The 17,676-nt window shown below is 38.7% G+C and overlaps 1 protein-coding gene across 1 annotated transcript; it reads right to left on the bottom strand.

Annotated features, from left to right (window-relative positions):
• Nucleotides 1-13: 13 nt before the first annotated feature.
• Nucleotides 14-10,246, bottom strand: LOC115766767 (metabotropic glutamate receptor). The gene is made up of 7 exons (XM_030710764.1): nt 9,003-10,246; nt 7,830-8,074; nt 7,649-7,755; nt 6,213-6,338; nt 5,634-6,153; nt 4,179-4,474; nt 14-2,046 (listed from the first exon to the last, which is right to left on the bottom strand). The coding sequence occupies exons 1-7, from the start codon at nt 10,244-10,246 to the stop codon at nt 1,615-1,617; spliced, it is 2,970 nt and encodes a 989-aa protein (XP_030566624.1). The 3' UTR covers nt 14-1,614.
• Nucleotides 10,247-17,676: the final 7,430 nt, after the last annotated feature.

Below are 17,676 nucleotides of genomic sequence, written 5' to 3'. Positions count from 1 at the left end.
ATACTGCAACAAAAATTTAATAATAAAGTAAAACATTTTAAAATTGTTTAGTTTCCGGATACACTGTACCAAGTCTTAAAATCCTAATCTTTACATGCACTGCACGCGAACCATAAGATCTGAGAACCCGAATACATTTTTATTGGAGGCATTCCAGAATGCTGCAAATTATACTTTTGAATTTTAGATATCTAATAGCTGTAACGAAGGAAAAAATCATTGTAATAAGAAGTATTTGGACACAAGAAAATCTATTGAGCTAAGTACTTTTTGTTTTTATTTTTTCCGAACCCCTTGACGGATCCTTAAGTACTAAATATACTTAGTTACATTATCATTTAGTTATGAAAGTTGGTTCAAATAATGCGATTCGAATTTTTCCTTGGGAATAAATAAAGTGTTGATTATGAAACGCAGTTCAATTTAATACACAAGTACATATTTTGAACATTCATAACTAATTTGTCCGTGCATTTGTCTTATACTTCATTCAAATTGTGCTCTCCATATGTATTAGTTTAATCATGTTCATAGGTGGGATAATCTGCGACTAATCTTACGTAGTTAATTTAGGTAATGCTTTTATTAACATTGATATTCGGAAAAGTATTTGCAAAGAACTCAATAAAGGAGTTTCTCTAAAATTCTTTTAAAACAATTATATTATAATTTAAATCTCTTGATCTCATTTAACTTTAAATTGTTTTATCTCTGAAACTTTACATATTTTCTTTAGAATATGTTTGACATTCAACTTTCGGTTAAGATTCAAAACTGAAACTTATATTTTTAGTAATAGGCCAATGAACTTTATAAAGATGAAAGCTAAAAGCTTCGTGAAACTTTTTGGTAACAGAAGAGAGTTAAACTATTTGTTAAAAAACATGTACCGTTAAAATATTTTAATAAATTTTATCCGAATATCAAAGTCCATTTCAAAAGTTAATGATTGTCCTAAAGAACAAATTTTAAATAACAAACATTTCTTATGATGGCTTGCTTTTACATTTCGGAGCAGAGATTCCCAGATAGGCAAGTAAAATATTATAATTTGCTAATCCTTGAATAACATAAAATAAACACACATCATATTTTTAAAACACCTTTCAACTCGTTTACCGCCTTTAGAAAATATAATATGTTTGTTTTCTTTTGGCCTTACTAAGAGTTATAGATAAACTATCAGCACAGAAAGCACGACACTTAAGCAATAAACTTCTGTTGTTTAATTTAATTAATTTTAATTAAATTTAATTTTACAATTCGTCCGAACGAAAGACTTACGGCCACCTTTCAGTTGACTTAATTTAAAAAATCCTTATAACAATTTTCGTTTTTATGAAAGTTAACAACTTGATTTTTCGCAGACTACATTTTAAATTTAGTAAGCGTTCTGTGTTAAATTAAAGCAACTACTTATGTGAGAAACGCAAACATTTTAACAAAAACTGTCCGTCATACCTGCTCGTATTAAATAGTACTCTAGTATGTGGATAGTATGCTGATAGTTCTCATCGTATGTGGAGAGTACTCATCGTGTGTGTATAGTACTCATAGTATGTGGAGAGTACTCAAAGCACGAAGTGTCAATCTTGGGTGCACTTTGCGACTTATCTAATCGTTAATTCCAATGCAGGATGGGTCTTCAGCACCTAGTCGGCAATCGCACTTGTCGGATGTCGGAGCACCATTGACGCATTCTTCGTTCCTATGAATAACCGCCGTTTGATTTTGATCTAGCTCAGAGCACGGACTGTTTTGGCAATCGCTTTGAGGCTGTCGCTCAGACACAGCTTTAGCAGCAGGGACTATGCCTGCGTCTGCCGCATTCAATCCAATGGGTGTGCGACCATATCCGGAACTTGTAGGTACTCCCGGAGCTCCTCCAGTTGCGGCAGAGCGTCTGTACACTGTGCTATTCATTGTCAGCTTGCGCACATTCTTGTCAGGATGGAAAACCAATATATACACCTTCGGAGAGTAGAGACAGACCAGGGCCACGGATGCACTTAAGCTGATGGATATGCACAATGTAGTTATTTGGATCTAGGCAAGAATTATATTAAATTTATTAATTATTAACTAGCTTTAACTATTTTGATTCGTAGCTGTCGCTCTCGAGAGTTTCAACATGAAATAAGATTTGTTCGAAACTGATAAAGTTAATTGTTTCATTATCAAATGAATAAATGAATGAATCAAACAAGAGACTCTACTCGGGAGTACCCGACTAGGGATACCCTAAACCATCTTCTTCTACCAACACCAAATGCAGCTCGCGCTACGAGCTTGATTGCTTTATCAGTAAAACAAAATAAAGAAGTAAGAGGTTCTAGTCGGGAGCTCCAGACTAGGGGATACCCTGAACGCTCTAATTCCAACACCAAATAAATTAATAAAAAAAAGTTCCCTTGGCAGGACTTGAACTCGCAACTGACCGCATTTCTTGCTGTCGACTCTACACAATAGACACACCAGCAAAAAAAAAAAAAATAATACTTTTCCCGGTAGGGCTCGAACTCGCAAAATATTGCACCACCTGCTATGCCTCTACTCAGCAGCCACACCAACAATTAATTAGTTATGATAAAAAAAGGCACTAAAATAACATTACAAAAAAAAGATGCAATTACCATGCTATTAGAATGCGAAGCAGACGCGCTAAATGTGTGTGTGTACATGTATACAGAAATTCTTAAAGCTGCTGCCCCATTCAATTGCGCAGTTGCATATAACTTTGGTTTTTCTTAACCGATCTTTATGAAATTTTCTACAGCATATCTTATTGTACCATAGAATATTTGTGCATTCTGAAAAAGTCAATTCCATTTAAATTGTGGCTTAAATTGGTTGGCAATAAAAGTTGGGTTATTAACTTGATTTATAGCTCTGGGGTGGTAGCGGGGAGGTGGCGATAGGTATGAAATGAAAGATAATTGAAATATCTATAATATTCTACAAGCAACATATCATGTTTGGTGGCTCTAGCTCTTGTTATTTACCCGATTTGCCAAAAAAAAAAGCAGAGTAAGTTATCGATTATCGAAAACAAACTCGATCTGCGCAGGCCCTAGGAGCACCTACATCTAAAATTTCAAGTCTCTAGCTCTTATAGGTTCTGAGGTCCTTACGTTCATTCATACGGACGGACGGACAGACAGACGGACATGGCTAGATCGACTCGGCTATTGATGCTGATCAAGAATATATATACTTTATGGGTTCAGAGATGCTTCCTTCTGCCTGTTACATACATTTGGATTTTGCACAAATACAATATACCCTTATACCCATTTTTAATGGGTTCAGGGTATAATTAACAAAAATGCATACATGAGGCAAGCCAAAACACATTTTCTTGAATAACTTCTGTGTTTCGCAACCGATCTTCATGAAATTTTCAACAGTCGATCTTATTGTGTTATAGAATATTTGTATATTCTCAAAAAGTCAATTGTATTTAATTTGTGGATTAAATCGGTGGACAATTATTGGAGTTTTAACCTGATTTATAGCTATAAGATGGTAGTGGGTTGGTGGCGATAGCTATAAAATGAGAGATGCTTCGTGTATATATATTTAGGTATATACTATTCCAGAGGCCACATGTAAAGTTTGGTGACTCTACCTCTAAAAAGCTAAGGGATTTGCTAAAAAAAAACACGATTTCGATATCGATTTTGATCGGTTACTTGGAAACGGAACAAGTTGTCGATTATCGTTCTGCGCGGGGACCTATATACATTTAAAATTTTAAGTCTCTAGCTCTAATAATTTCTGAGATCCTTGCGTTCATACATAAGGAAGGACGGACGAACGGACAGACAGACAGACGCACATGGCTACATCGACGCGGCTATTGAAGCTGATCAAGAATATATATACCTTATGGGGTAGGAGATGCTTTCATCTTCCCTGTTCAATGGGTTCAGGGTATAACAATGAAAATTAAGCATTGTTAAAAGAATTTAGGGAAAGCCCAAATTTGTGGAGGTCACCTTTAAAAATAATAAATCAATTATTTAAGGAAACCAGTTAGCACAAGAGTTGGAGGTGGACATGGGCCGTGTTTTTCTTGGCCCTAATGTTAAGCTGATGTTTTTGTATTCAATAAATAAAATTCTTGAAAAACAAAAAATGGTTTCTAATAAGTTTAGGTAAATATTTATAGAGCTTACCTCGTAGGAGTTGCCAGTACCGAAATAAATTGGTACAAATGCCAGCCAAATGATGCAGGTTGTATACATTGTGAATCCGATAAATTTGGATTCGTTAAAATTTTCAGGTATTTTGCGGGTTTTTATAGCGTAAACCGTACAAATTGTAATGAGTATCATGTTGTACAGCTGAGAGAAAAGAAAGGACATGTCCTGTATCTTGCATTTCAAGATGACCTCGGTGCGGTCCGGGTAGTAAAATCGAGTTCCCGGTGGCTCCACAATCATCCAAATCATCGTAATCAAAACTTGGATCGCTAAACAATTAGTAAACATACGTACTTATTAAATATATTTGGGCTATAGGATCCGGATGATCTGTATTCAATACTCTAATTCTATCGCAATTACATATATTAAATGGGATTTCTGAATTTTTTTGAATATAAGTAAATTACACAAAAAATCCTTGTTGATATTGTGTTATTGTAAAGCAATAATTAAGAAGGTATTATAATATTGCCACGAAATATTTTCCTAATTTTATAAAATTATATTTATTAGATTAATTTTCTAGAAAGATGAGAATTTTTTTTTTTTAAACCGGGACATTTTCCAAATTTTAATTTAAATGGGATTTTTAATTTGTTTGAGTGTGAGTAAAATACAAAACAGTTTGGTTAATTTGTAAAAAGTTCAAATGATCCGCCCTCAGAAGGAGTTATAATTTTGCCCCACAATATTTCCCTAGATTTATTAAAATTTATTTAAGGATCATAAAAATTTCCTTTTAAAACAAGGACATTCTACGAAGTTAAATTGAAATAGGCTTTTTTACTTTTCTGACTGTAAGTAAATTATACAAAAAATCCTTGTCGATCTTGTGTCGATTGTGAAATTTTGTCTCCGATAATAGATAGCTCGTCCTGATTCCAAACAATCGATAAGAATCGATATTGAAATTCTTTTTTTTTTTTTTAAAAAAAACACTTAGGTTAAGAAAAATTATTTGATATTGGTTCCTATCAATTACTTCGAAATGGGGGAACTTGCTGGAGATTGGTCTCTCGGAGGATAACCGTTCAAAATTTGATGTTTCCAGGTTACGAGAGGCGAGGCGTTCAGGCAGACGGGCTGGAACGACTCGTCAAATTTGGGGCGAGCTGGGATTAACTTGAGCCACTAATCAAACAACATATAGAGCACTGGGAGTAAGCCAAAGCAGTTTCCTGCAGCGATGCTGTTTTATGAACCCGAACAAAAACGAAGGCGACTTTGGACCAGCCGCACAGAAAACGAGAGGTCCCATCGCCGTCCACTGATTGTCCAGTCTATATGTTGTTTGGATAGTGCTTGAGCCTATTTGTTCGATTGAAACGAACCAGTTCCATTATTTATTTGTTGTACGAGTGTCCAAAACAGGGTTGATTCGAAAACGAACTGTTATACACTCTAATATCTTGTTTGAATACGTACCGATCAAGGAGGTCGTGATCACCACCTGGGACTGGGGGCTGATGTATTTGAGGCGCTGCGCCGACTTCGATGCAGAGTGGAAGATGCGAGATATGCGATTGGTTTTCGTGAGCAGAGCACTGTAAATGATGGAAAAGCCGACGCCGATGCCGAACCTCTGCAGGACACAGGAGCCAATCGTCGGCTTCGCGATCAATGCAAATGTGTTGCAATAGCAGACGAGAATGCCAAAAAGTAGAGTATAGCTAAGCTCACGGCCCGATGCACGCACGAGCGGCGTATCGTGATTTCTGGCAAATAACACAATTACGATGATGGTCATCGTAATGCCGAATATTGCAATCGCCAAGGGAACGAGAGCAAAAAGCGAGTTCCAGCGCATGTACTGGATGTTGAGGGCAAAGCATGACAGCTTGTCCGGATACGGCCAGAGACCCGGGCCACAGTCTTTGCAGGTCAACTCATCGTAGACGTATTCGTAGGGCTCGCAGCTGTCGCAGATCCAGCAACACGTGTCCCCCTGTAAATAGAAAAGAGAGTCAGCAACTGGGGTCAGTATACTAAGATGAGTTTTACTACCTGTTGTTTTTTTATCATCCCAGCTTCGCACGGCAAGGAGCATGCCGAGGTTGGCATCTCATTTTCTTTGTTCCACACAACTGTATCCAAGTTAATTTCCAGGTTATTGAACCATTTACCAATCACCTACAAATGTTCAAAAATACCATCAATTTTTAAATATATATATATATAATGATTCCACAATTTTATAAAATCATATTTAAGGATCTTTTTCTCTAAACATGAGAATTTCCTTTAAAAAAACCGGACATTTTATTTATTTAAATGGGATTTTTAACAATAATTTAACTAAATATGAACATTTCCTTTTAAAAACGATACCATTTTGTGGAGATAAATTAAATTTGAATGGGATTCATTAAATTAAATAATTATTTAATTATGTTGAGTGTAAGTAAACTACACAAAAATCCTTGTCGATTTTTATTTATTGTTAAGCAATAATAGAGTTTGGTTAATTTCTAAAAAGATCAAGTGATCCGCCCTCAGAAGTTATTAAAATAAGTTAATAACCCAACTTTTATTGCCAACCAATTTAAGCCACAATTTAAATGCAATGACTTTTTCAGAATACACAAATATTCTATGGCACAATAAGATATACTGTAGAAAATTTCATAAAGATCGGTTAAGAAAAACCAAAGTTATATGCAACTGCACAATTGGATGGGGCAGCATCTTTAAGAATTTCTCACACACACATTCATGAGCGACTGCTTCGCATTCTAACAGAATGGAAATTGCGAATTTTTTCTGTAATGCTATTTTAGTTCCTTTTTTTATCATATAATAACATAATTAATTGTTGGTGTGGCTGCTGAGTAGAGACATAGCAAGTGGTGCGGTCTGTCGCGAGTTCGAGCCCTGCCGGGGAAAGTATTTTTTTTTGCTGGTGTGGCTGTTCAGTAGAGTCGACAGCAAGTAATGCGGTCAGTTGCGAGTTCGAACCCTGCCGAGGAAACTTTTTTTATACCCTGAATCCATTAAAAATGGGTATAAGGGTACATTATATTTGTGCAAAATCAAAATGTATGTTACAGTCAGAAGGAAGTATCTCCGACCCCATAAAGTATAAATATTCTTGATCAGGATCAATATCCGAGTCGATCTAGCCATATCCGTCTGTCTGTCTGTCTGTCCGTCTGTCCGTATGTATGAACGCAAGGATCTCAGAACCTATAAGAGCTACAGACTGAAATTTTAGATGTAGGTGATCCTAGTGCCTGCGCAGATCGAATCGAGTTTGTTTCCGATAATCGATAACTTACTCCGTTTCCAAGCAATCGATAAAAATCGATATCGTTGTTTGGGCAATTTTGGTAAATAATAAGAGCTGGAGTCACCAAACTTGACATACAGCTTTGCAAATTCAGGGTATCCCCTAGTCGGGAGCTCCCGACAAGAACCTCTTATTTGTTTAATAATCTAATTACCTTATACTGGTATCCGGAGGAGTTGTCCAGACGTTGATAGTTCAAAATGTCATACCTCGCCAAGCCATCGCCCTGACGATCAAACTTCACCTCGCTGCCAGCCAAATCTTGGGAGAGTCAAAGGTTAATTCAAAATAGAAACAAGTGCATACAATGGGGATCTTTAACTTCTGTACTGTACCTAAAAATGACACATTCAACAGGTAATTGTTGTAGAAGTCCTTTCCATCATAGTTGGCCATATTGGGACATGCCTGCGAGTGGCTGTCCACGGGCTTGCGATACCACACGGACGCACTATGCCGATGCTGTGCGCCCGGGTTCTGATCATTCTGGGTGCACAGATCATTGTGCAAATTGTGTAGGGCATGGGCGAAGGCGTACACGGCGTCCACTACGAATTGAGTCTTCGATTCTTGCTCGTAACTGAATCAAAATAAACAAGTAAGAGGTTCTAGTCGGGAGCTCCCAACTAGGAGATACCCTGAACCCTCTTCTTCCAACATCAAATGCATATATATATTCTATTTTAGAAACTTGATCTTCCAATAGAGATTTTATATGAACCGGAATTCCGACTTAGTTTTTATACCCTGAACCCATTACAAATGGGTATAAGGGTATATTGTATTTGTGCGAAATCCAAATGTATGTAGCAGGCATAAGGAAGCATCTCCGAACCCATAAAGTATATATATTCTTGATCAGCATCAATAGCCGAGTCAATCTAGCCATGTCCGTCTGTCTGTCTGTCCGTCCGTCCGTCTGTCCGTCCGTATGTATGAACGCAAGGATCTCAGAACCTATAAGAGCTAGAGACTTGAAATTTTAGATGTATATGCTCCTAGTTCCCGCTCAGATCGAGTTTGTTTACGATAATCGATAACTTACTCCGTTTCCAAGCAATCGATAAAAATAGATATCGATATCCCGTTTTTTGGGAAATTTTAGTAAATAATGAGAGCTAGAGTCACCAAACTTGACACATAGCTTCTAAAATATAATATATATATACATTTGTTGTTGGAAGAAGAGGGTTCAGGGTATCCCCTAGTCGGGAGCTCCCGACGAGAACCTCTTACTTGTTTATATATATGAACCGAACCTTCAAACAAAGGGAGGGTTCAAGGTATCCCATAGTCGGGAGCTCCCGACTAGAACCTCTTACTTGTTCTATATGAAAAAATCAACGATTGTATAATTTGTAGAATATATGTATGACAAGCCAAGGTTTGAACGCAAGCTTGGGCTTGGTATATGACATGCTAAGGTTGGATCCCAATCCTGGGCTTAAGCCTGAAACTCCTTGCAGAGTCGTTAACCGAATTCCCGGTGCCCACGGATTAGAACTTACCCGACTTTTTCCGAGAGCCTGAAACTGTCATCGCAGGCGATTTTCGGCTTTTCTTTGGTTGGACTAGCTTCCTCTTCCTCTTGTTGTCCATTCTCCGATGCCGTGGATAGCACACAATTAAAGGTATCCTCCCAATACTCGGCGAACCAAGGATTTCGCTTGTTGTTGCTGGGCGTCAATTGCATCATATATCGGTCAAAGTCTTCGATTATCTCCGATTGCAGTTCAACCGTAATGGCGCCCTCGGCAATGTCCTCCAGCCCCTCCAGTAGCTTCTGCTGTTTGCCCCATCCATCGCTGGCCACCCAGTGGAAGGGATGTGAGAGATTGGCCCGTTTCGCCGCGAGAAGGATGCGACGCGCATCCTCGGCGCGCGTAAACAGGATAACTCCGCGAGCGTTTGGCTTCTTTTGGAGTTTCCCAATAATCGAATCAAAGACTTTGTCGTCGGCGGCACTTGGCACCTTTTCGGCGGCGGCAATGCAGACATGTCGCTCTGTGGCCTCCTTGTGGAAGGCCTCGATGCCATATTCACCATAGGAGCCTTCCGAATGAATTGTCGACACGTAGGACCAGTTGAAGTTCTTGATGATGTCCACCAAGGCGACAGACTGGAATGTATCCGGCGGCACGGTGCGTGCGAATAGATCAAAGCGCGTCTTGTCCGAGAGAGTCTTTGCCGTAGATGCCGGTGAAATTTGCGGTATGTGAAAGAGGCGCAAGAGATTCGCGACCTGCAGCGATACGGAACTGTACGAGCCGCCAATTACACCAAAGACCGGACCGGATGTCGCATTTTTCCTCAACTGCGGAACGGATGCATCGGAGCACTCGAACACGGACGTGTCCAGGTTGTTCAGCGAGGCGCGCACAAACTGGAGAGACTGGTTCAGAGCGTAGGTATCCCGAGAGCACGTGTCCAGTATGTGCACGCCTATCGTTATTCCCGGCAATATGTTTGTGTCGTTGTTAACACGGTCGATAGCATAAAGCATGGCTTCCAGTCGCTGAACACCCCGGTTGTAGACCTTGGGTCCGCAGGGCGGTGCACCTTCGCCCTTCTCGTGAACGGGAAAAAGTCCACCGAGTATTATGTCACCCGGCAAGGACACGGACACCGTGTCGTGTGCCTGCGACGATCCTGCGCCTGCCAATTGTGGCAAGAAGCTCCAGCAGGTGGCCAACAGGACCACAAGGATAACTGGATAACTGTTATCTGGATTTCTCTTAAACATTTCCCACATATTAGTTAATTCAATAATTTAGCTCAAGGTCTACGAATCATTTAATAGACATATTCATATGGCTTTCGATTTCTCGATTGCAATGCTCTTTAGCTCGTGATACAGAAGCGCCCACGCCCATTGTCCTTCCCAAACATCTGAAACAAAAGGCAATAAACATTATATTCTAGCTCAAATTTTAGATATGGTTTTTTCCCAGTCGCTGCTCTTGGAAAATTTGAATCTACCTCTACTACATTAAAGTCGAGTTTACCACCCAATCGGATCATTATCAAAGATCGTTACGAAATGCATGTGACACATGTTTCACACTTTTCGAAAATCCACCCTTCTTGGATGCATAAATGCGGATCACAGGTTGAATGTGCGATATTTCGGGTGTAGGCTCATTCGCAATGATTCAATAGAAAATTCATTCGAGGCATGTCTTAAAGTTTGCTCAATGAAAATGCGGGACAACAATTTTTTGGTGAAAGTCTTATGTTTCGTTCGTTTCGATCGGTCTTAAGTTCACTCATAATTCACAATTTGGCAATTTCACCCGCAACTGTGGAAAGTTTGCGAAAAACAATTGCATGAAGTTTTTTTGTCCGTCAGTACAGAAAACTTTATTTAAATTCGTTTGAAACGGGCAAGGACGTGCAATAACCGTTAGTCAACTTATATTTAACATAGGTATTTGAAAATAAGTTTGAAGTTCATGGAATTGAGGGTCACGGTCACAAGTTGGAATTAACTTTTCCCTCCGCAAAGTAAACCTTCAATAACCCGAATTGTCAATCCACGATACAAATTTGATAAAAAAATTGCATACAAATAATTTCCGATAAATTTCCACAGTTGCGGGCGGAATTTTCAAAACCTTTCATTTTTAAAATATGCATTAAATCGAGTGTAAAATACTTAAAACTTCGCCCAAAAAACCTTTGCGCTCCGTTTTTCAAATAGTGTCAAACACGCCCTAAAAGAATTTTCATAAAGAAAAGTGTGGAAGCGCAAAACTTCAGTTCACTAACCATTTATAATTATGACTTTAAGTGCAAATAATAATATTATTAAAAAAAACAAGTAAGAGGTTCTAGTCGGGAGCTCCCGACTAGGGGATACCCTGAACCCTCTTCTTCCAACATCAAATGCATATATATATTCTATTTTAGATGGTATATGTCAACTTTGGTGACTCTAGCTCTTATTATTTACCAAAATTGCCCAAAAACAGGATATCGATATCGATTTTTATCGATTGCTTGGAAACGGAGTAAGCTATCGATTATCGGAAACAAACTCAATCAGCTGGAGCTAGGAGCACCTACATCTCAAATTTCAAGTCTCTAGCTCTTATAGATTCTATATACTTTATGGGGTCGGAGATGCTTCCTTCTGCCTGTTACATACATTTGGCTTTCGCACAAATACAATATACCCTTATACCCATTTTTAATGGGTTCAGGGTATAAAAAAATTATCCTTTCCCTTAGTCGGGATGTTTTTATACCCTGAACCCATTAAAAATGGGTATAAAGGTATATTGTATTTGTGCAAAATCCAAATGTATGCAGAAGGAAGCATCTGTCTGTCTGTCTGTCCGTCTGTCCGTCCGTCTGTCCGTCCGTCTGTCCTTATGTATGAACGCAAGGATCTCAGAACCTATAAGAGAGAGACTTGAAATTTAGATGTAGGTGCTCCTAGTACCTGCGCAGATCGAGTTTGTTTCCGATAATCGGTAACTTACTCCGTTTCCAAGCAATCGATAAAAATCGATATCGATATCCTGTTTTTTGGGCAATTTTGGTAAATAATAAGAGCTAGAGTCACCAGACTTGACATATAGCTTCTAAAATAGAATATATATATGCATTTGATGTTGGAAGAAGAGGGTTCAGGGTATCCCCTAGTCGGGAGCTCCCGACTAGAACCTCTTACCTGATTTTTTTTTTCAAATAGAGCTCTTGCAAATGTGTACAAGAACCTATATCTATGCCGATTTTCTGCATAAATGGCCAACTGTTAAAAATGAATGCTTGTCGATTTGCGGAATTGGTTAAGTTAAGAGGATGCTAGTTTATTTACAGAATCTCTTAAGTTAAGAGAGGTTTGGCAAAAGAAAGAGAATACCAGATGGGGATGCTTTTCGTGGCAAACACAAAAGTTTTTCAAAGCTTGCTCACGCACACGGTCCCGAATATTGTGTGTGTGTGTGTGTGTGTGTGTGTGTGTGTGTGTGTGTGTGTGTGTGTGTGTGTGTGTGTGTGTGTGTGTATGTGTGTGTGTGCTTCACAAGTAACAATGGTGACCCAGAAAAAGCTTCGATGCAAGAACTTTACCAGAAGTACCAAGGAAGAATGGTCCTACTGATGATGGCAATGCGCACAGAAGCAAAAGCAGCCGCAGCAGCAGCAGCAGACATCAAATACAGCAACACCTACATTTTGAAAACATATACACATACACTTCTTGCATATGTATATGTGGCGGAATTCTATTAATTGAATCGGGTCAGGTCAAGGGATTGAAAGAAGAAAAAAAAACTTATATGTATGTATGTATGTAGGTACAAAAGACTTGTTCGTGCTTTAAGCGTAGTGAACATTCAACTACTTCTTATATGCAATCTATGCCCCCATGCCCCCCTCTCTCTCTTCTCTTCTCCTCTTTACAGCTGCTGGTCCTTATTTATTGTGACGGTTCTGTTACTGTGTGGGTGTTAAGGTACACATACACATACAAATACAAATGTATGTACGTGCGTAGAGTTTTGTACACTGACGTAAACCAAGCGCCAACATGAACACACTAAAGCGAACTTATATGTATTTGTATGTACGTACATATGTATTTATGCAAGTGCGGACTATATTCGAAATATCTGTACTATTCGTAAATTCGTCATGAGGGTTAAAAAAGTGTACTTACCGTTATTTGGCTGATTTTTATTATTTAATAAATATTTCTATATATAGTTAGATATGTGCGAATATAACACATGTAGTTAAATTGTTTAAAGTATCTGGTTGCACTCACGTTACTTTTTTTCCGTTAACACTTATTTTAGCCACAAGCAAACAGCGCACACACATCTGTCCATAGCATTAACAGTAGATAAACTGATTTCCTCATGATAAGCCCAAACAGTTCTTGTACCAGAAGCAGCAGCAGCAGCAGCAGTACCAGCAGCAGCAGCAGCAGCGACCACGGCAGCAACACAACAACAATGATAAGAGCTGTGCCAGCAGCAGCAGCATCATGGCTAAGAACAACCGTATCAGAAGCACCAACAACCAGCAGCAGCGGCGACAGCGGCAGCGGCGACAGCGGCAGCAGCAGCAACAACACCCACAGCAGTCATCTAACTGTTGTCCATCTCTCCTTGAATACTCAGTTTCGCCACTGCAGCAGCCGCAATGGATATCAAAGAGCAAATTTCAACATAAAAACTAGCAGCTAAAACCGAAAAAAGAACAACAAAAAAATGTGTCCGTCAGTAGGTTCGTCCTGCAGCATGAGAGTTAAGAGCGGGAAAAAGCTCTCTAAAGCTTTAGCCTATCTCTTTGAGTTTCTCGAAGTTTGCAAGAGAAGTGCCATGGCAAGGAAATATGCTTAATTGTTGCTTTATCATTGTGTACAGATATATCTAATTGCTTGCAAATACTCACACGTAATATTTATTTATTAACTAATGGGTAGTACCCGGCCTTGCCCGTGGCTAGTGTTTTTCTACAAATATTAGATATTAGTTTTTAACCCAGTTTCCTACCATGGAATTTTAATTTAATTTAATTTTACTGAATCTGCCCGTAGGGTGGTGAAGTCCACTTCTATTCGAAAATATATTTAAATTCCATACACTAAAGATCTTTTTTTATACCCTGAACCCATCAAAAATGGGTATAAGGGTATATTGCATTTGTGCAAAATCCAAATGTATGTAACAGGCAGAATGAAGCATCTCCGACCCCATAAAGTATATATATTCTTGATCAGCATCAATAGCCGAGTCGATATAGCCATGTCCGTCTGTCTGTCTGTCCGTCCGTCCGAATGTATGAACGCAAGGATCTCAGAACCTATAAGAGCTAGAGACTTGAAATGTTCGATGTAGGTGCTCCTAGTTCCTGCGCAGATCGAGTTTGTTTCCGATTATCGATAACTTACTCCGTTTCCAAGCAATCGATAAAAATCGATATCGGTATCCTGTTTTTTGGGCAATTTTGGTAAATAATAAGAGCTAGAGTCACCAAACTTGACATAGCTTCTAAAATAGAATATATACATATATGCATTTGATGTTGGAAGAAGAGGGTTCAGGGTATCCCCTAATCGGGTGCTCCTGACTAGAACCTCTTACTGGTTTAAATATGTTTTATTTGTGTGCTGGAATCTATCAGTGCCTTTTGATCTCTACCAAGCGAATAACTATTAATGTAATATAGTTACTATTTTGTAACTTATATGGTATTTACAGGGATGTTATTTACAATGATGAGAATGTTCAAATAATACGCCTTGTAGGTAGGTCGTCGGGGTGTAGCCTTCGGAGGCGTCTCACTCTGATGGGGTCACCCAGGAGCCTGGCGTCCGCGTTCGGGTGTTGCAGCAGCTTGTCGGCGTATCGACTGCTGAAAAAGTTAAGTTGGTCTCCGATCTTTGTTAGGCGGGGATCGCGTTCTATGCCGTCGGTTGTCACGTCCCATGGCAGGCCGGCAACGTTGCGTGCTGCCTTGGCTTGGACAACCCGTATGCGCTGCAGCTGGTGTGCTGACGACGTGCTCCAAACTCGGATGGCATATATCCAGATAGGCGTTATCATCGATTTCACAAGCAGTGCCTTCGTGATACATGGAGCTTGCTTTGAGGTTTTAGTCGCCAGTTGAGCTTTTGAAGTCTTCTCAAGCATTTTATGCTCATTGCTGCGATGTGCGATCCCCATATGAGCTGGTGTGCTCAATGGTTCCTCCATCGAACCGAAGCCCCGGGCAACTGTCTGGGCGCAGCATGAATGTGCCACAAGCGGACTTGGCGATGTTCCAATTAGCTGTCCAAGTTTCGATCGCAGCCAGTTTTGCACTGTATTTGTTGCAGCTTGCAGGTGGTCGTGCGAAGCTAGGAAGGCGGTATCATCCGCGCACGTTGCCACCAGCAGTCTCGCGGGCCTGAAGGCTGCACTGTTTTGTCCTTGTATGGGGAGGTCCACCGTGTACAGCTAATCTATAAGTTGGAATCGAAACATACACTTTCGGTTATTTTTTCAAAAGAAAATAAATTTTAACAGAGATCTGTGAACACGATTTGAGGGAAACGGATAGTTAACTTTAACTAAACTAAATTTCCAAAATGGTGTAGGCCTTTGAAAGTAAGTTAAAGGCCGATCGGACAAATCCTGAAAGTGGGCCTCTACAACCTGTGACTATTTTCCATCCAGAAGGGTTGGATTTTTCTCAATTGAATTTTCGAGAAGATCGTGTCAAAGCTTTAAAATTCGCCCGAAAAAATTTTCAATCCATCTATATCAATATCGACTCGGAAGTTTATACTGATTAAGAATATATATACATACCTTCTGAGGTCGAAGATGACTCGTTCTGACTGTTTTGCACAAACACAATGCATCCTTTTTATGCATTTTTATAAAAAGTTGAGCCCAACAAAATTTCATGCTCTCCTCCCCATTGAGTAATAAATAGAAAGAGATCAAAGTTCACTTTTAGGTTTATTTTTACCGTTTTAAAGTTCATGAATGGTGGTTCGGGTTGGGTTGCAAACGCAAAATCAAACATCAAAAATAAATCTCATTTACCATTGGAAGCAACAACAAATCAGCTGCAAAGCAACAACAGTGCGGACGAAACCCCATTTTGTTTTCGTCGTCTGTTCTGATCACTGAAAAGTTGATGGAAGATTTCAACGACATGGGAAACTCAGTGTAATGAAAAGGGACAAATAATGCCCTGTGTTTGTTGCCTCTTTCTCTGTCGTTGCTACAAGTTGCTACACGACTTGGGTTCTAATGTTGTTGTTGTAGAGCCGAGTCACGGTGCAGGTAGGTAGAAAATTCGAATGCCAGTAGGTCTTGGCATTCAAATCAAAGGGTTACGCACACGGCTGGGTAACATCCCAAATTATGACGTCACATTTTATGGAATATTATTTCTTGTTATATTCTATTTATTTAGTATATATTTGAACCTTTTTACGTACATTTAACTTATTTATTAATAGGGTCTTTTGTAATAATTTATTTATTTAAAACTTTACTAATTTACTGTACTGCGATTGTTTTGCACACAAAAAGCCTTGGGCTGTGACATAACATGTGCTACAGAATATTGCAATCTTCTTAAATTCATATACATATATAAGTACTTCCCTTGGCTTGACAGACATATACATGCAGATTTTTTTTTAGCAAAATGTGTGAGATGAGACATACATACCGCATACATACATACATACATATATTTGGCGCGTCGAGGTTGTCATACCCTATTTTATAGAAATAGTAAATAATGTTTAAAGAAAAAAGGAACAAAACGATGTTATACCTACTTTTCGACCGATCGTTCCTATAGCAGATATATGATATAGTGGTCCGATCCGACAATGAAATATCTGACTTTTCATTATTAATTAATTATTATTAAATGTTTTACACATATGTATATATTTTTTTATACCCTGAGCCCATTAAAAATGGGTTTAAGGGTATATTGTATTTGTGCAAAATCCAAATGTATGTAACAGGCAGAAGGAAGCATCTTCGACCCCATAAAGTATATATATTCTTGATCAGCATCAATAGCCGAGTCGATCTAGCCATGCCAGTCCGTCCGTCCGTATGTATGAACGCAAGGATCTCTGAACCTATAAGAGCTAGAGACAAATTTTAGAAGTAGGTGCTCCTAGTGACTGCGCAGATCGAGTTTGTTTCCGATAATCGATAACTTACTCCGTTTCCAAGCAATCGATAAAAATCTATATCGATATCCTGTTTCTTGGGCAATTTTGGTAAATAATAAGAGCTAGAGTCACCAAACTTGACATATAGCTTCTAAAATAGAATATATATATGCATTTGATGTTGGAAGAAGAGGGTTCAGGGTATCCCCTAGTCGGGAGCTCCCGACTAGAACCTCTTACTTGTTTTTGTTTTTATATATGTACATACATTTTTTAGTGGAACATTTTATTCGATATTGAAATTTGCATAAAATTAAATGTAAATATTGGAAAAGCAATGTGAATACTAAATTTAATTAAATGCGTTTGATTATAATGATTTGTCACAATTAAATTTTAAATGCACAATTGGTAATAAATTGTGATTTGTATTTGATCAGCACAAATGAAATACATATTTAAATATGTTTAGGTTATTTATTTGTTGGCTGGCTCGAGGTCCGTGTTTGTTAAAACAAACAATGAAAACAATTTTA

This window comes from Drosophila novamexicana, unplaced genomic scaffold, assembly GCF_003285875.2.
Source record: "Drosophila novamexicana strain 15010-1031.04,08,12 unplaced genomic scaffold, DnovRS2.1 tig00001222-arrow-arrow-pilon, whole genome shotgun sequence".
In the NCBI taxonomy this organism is placed as follows: Eukaryota; Metazoa; Arthropoda; class Insecta; order Diptera; family Drosophilidae; genus Drosophila; species Drosophila novamexicana.
This window is presented reverse-complemented; position numbering and strand designations above follow the sequence as displayed.

Bases quoted from the DNA above. Each gene is read 5' to 3' on its own strand.
- LOC115766767 (XM_030710764.1), bottom strand. From the start codon at position 10,246: ATGTGGGAAATGTTTAAGAGAAATCCAGATAACAGTTATCCAGTTATC. The intron at 7,756-7,829 runs GTACAGTACAGA...GACTCTCCCAAG, and splicing joins GTTGAATGTGTCATTTTTAG to ATTTGGCTGGCAGCGAGGTG. The intron at 2,047-4,178 runs GTAAGCTCTATA...ATTCTTGCCTAG, and splicing joins GTACTGGCAACTCCTACGAG to ATCCAAATAACTACATTGTG.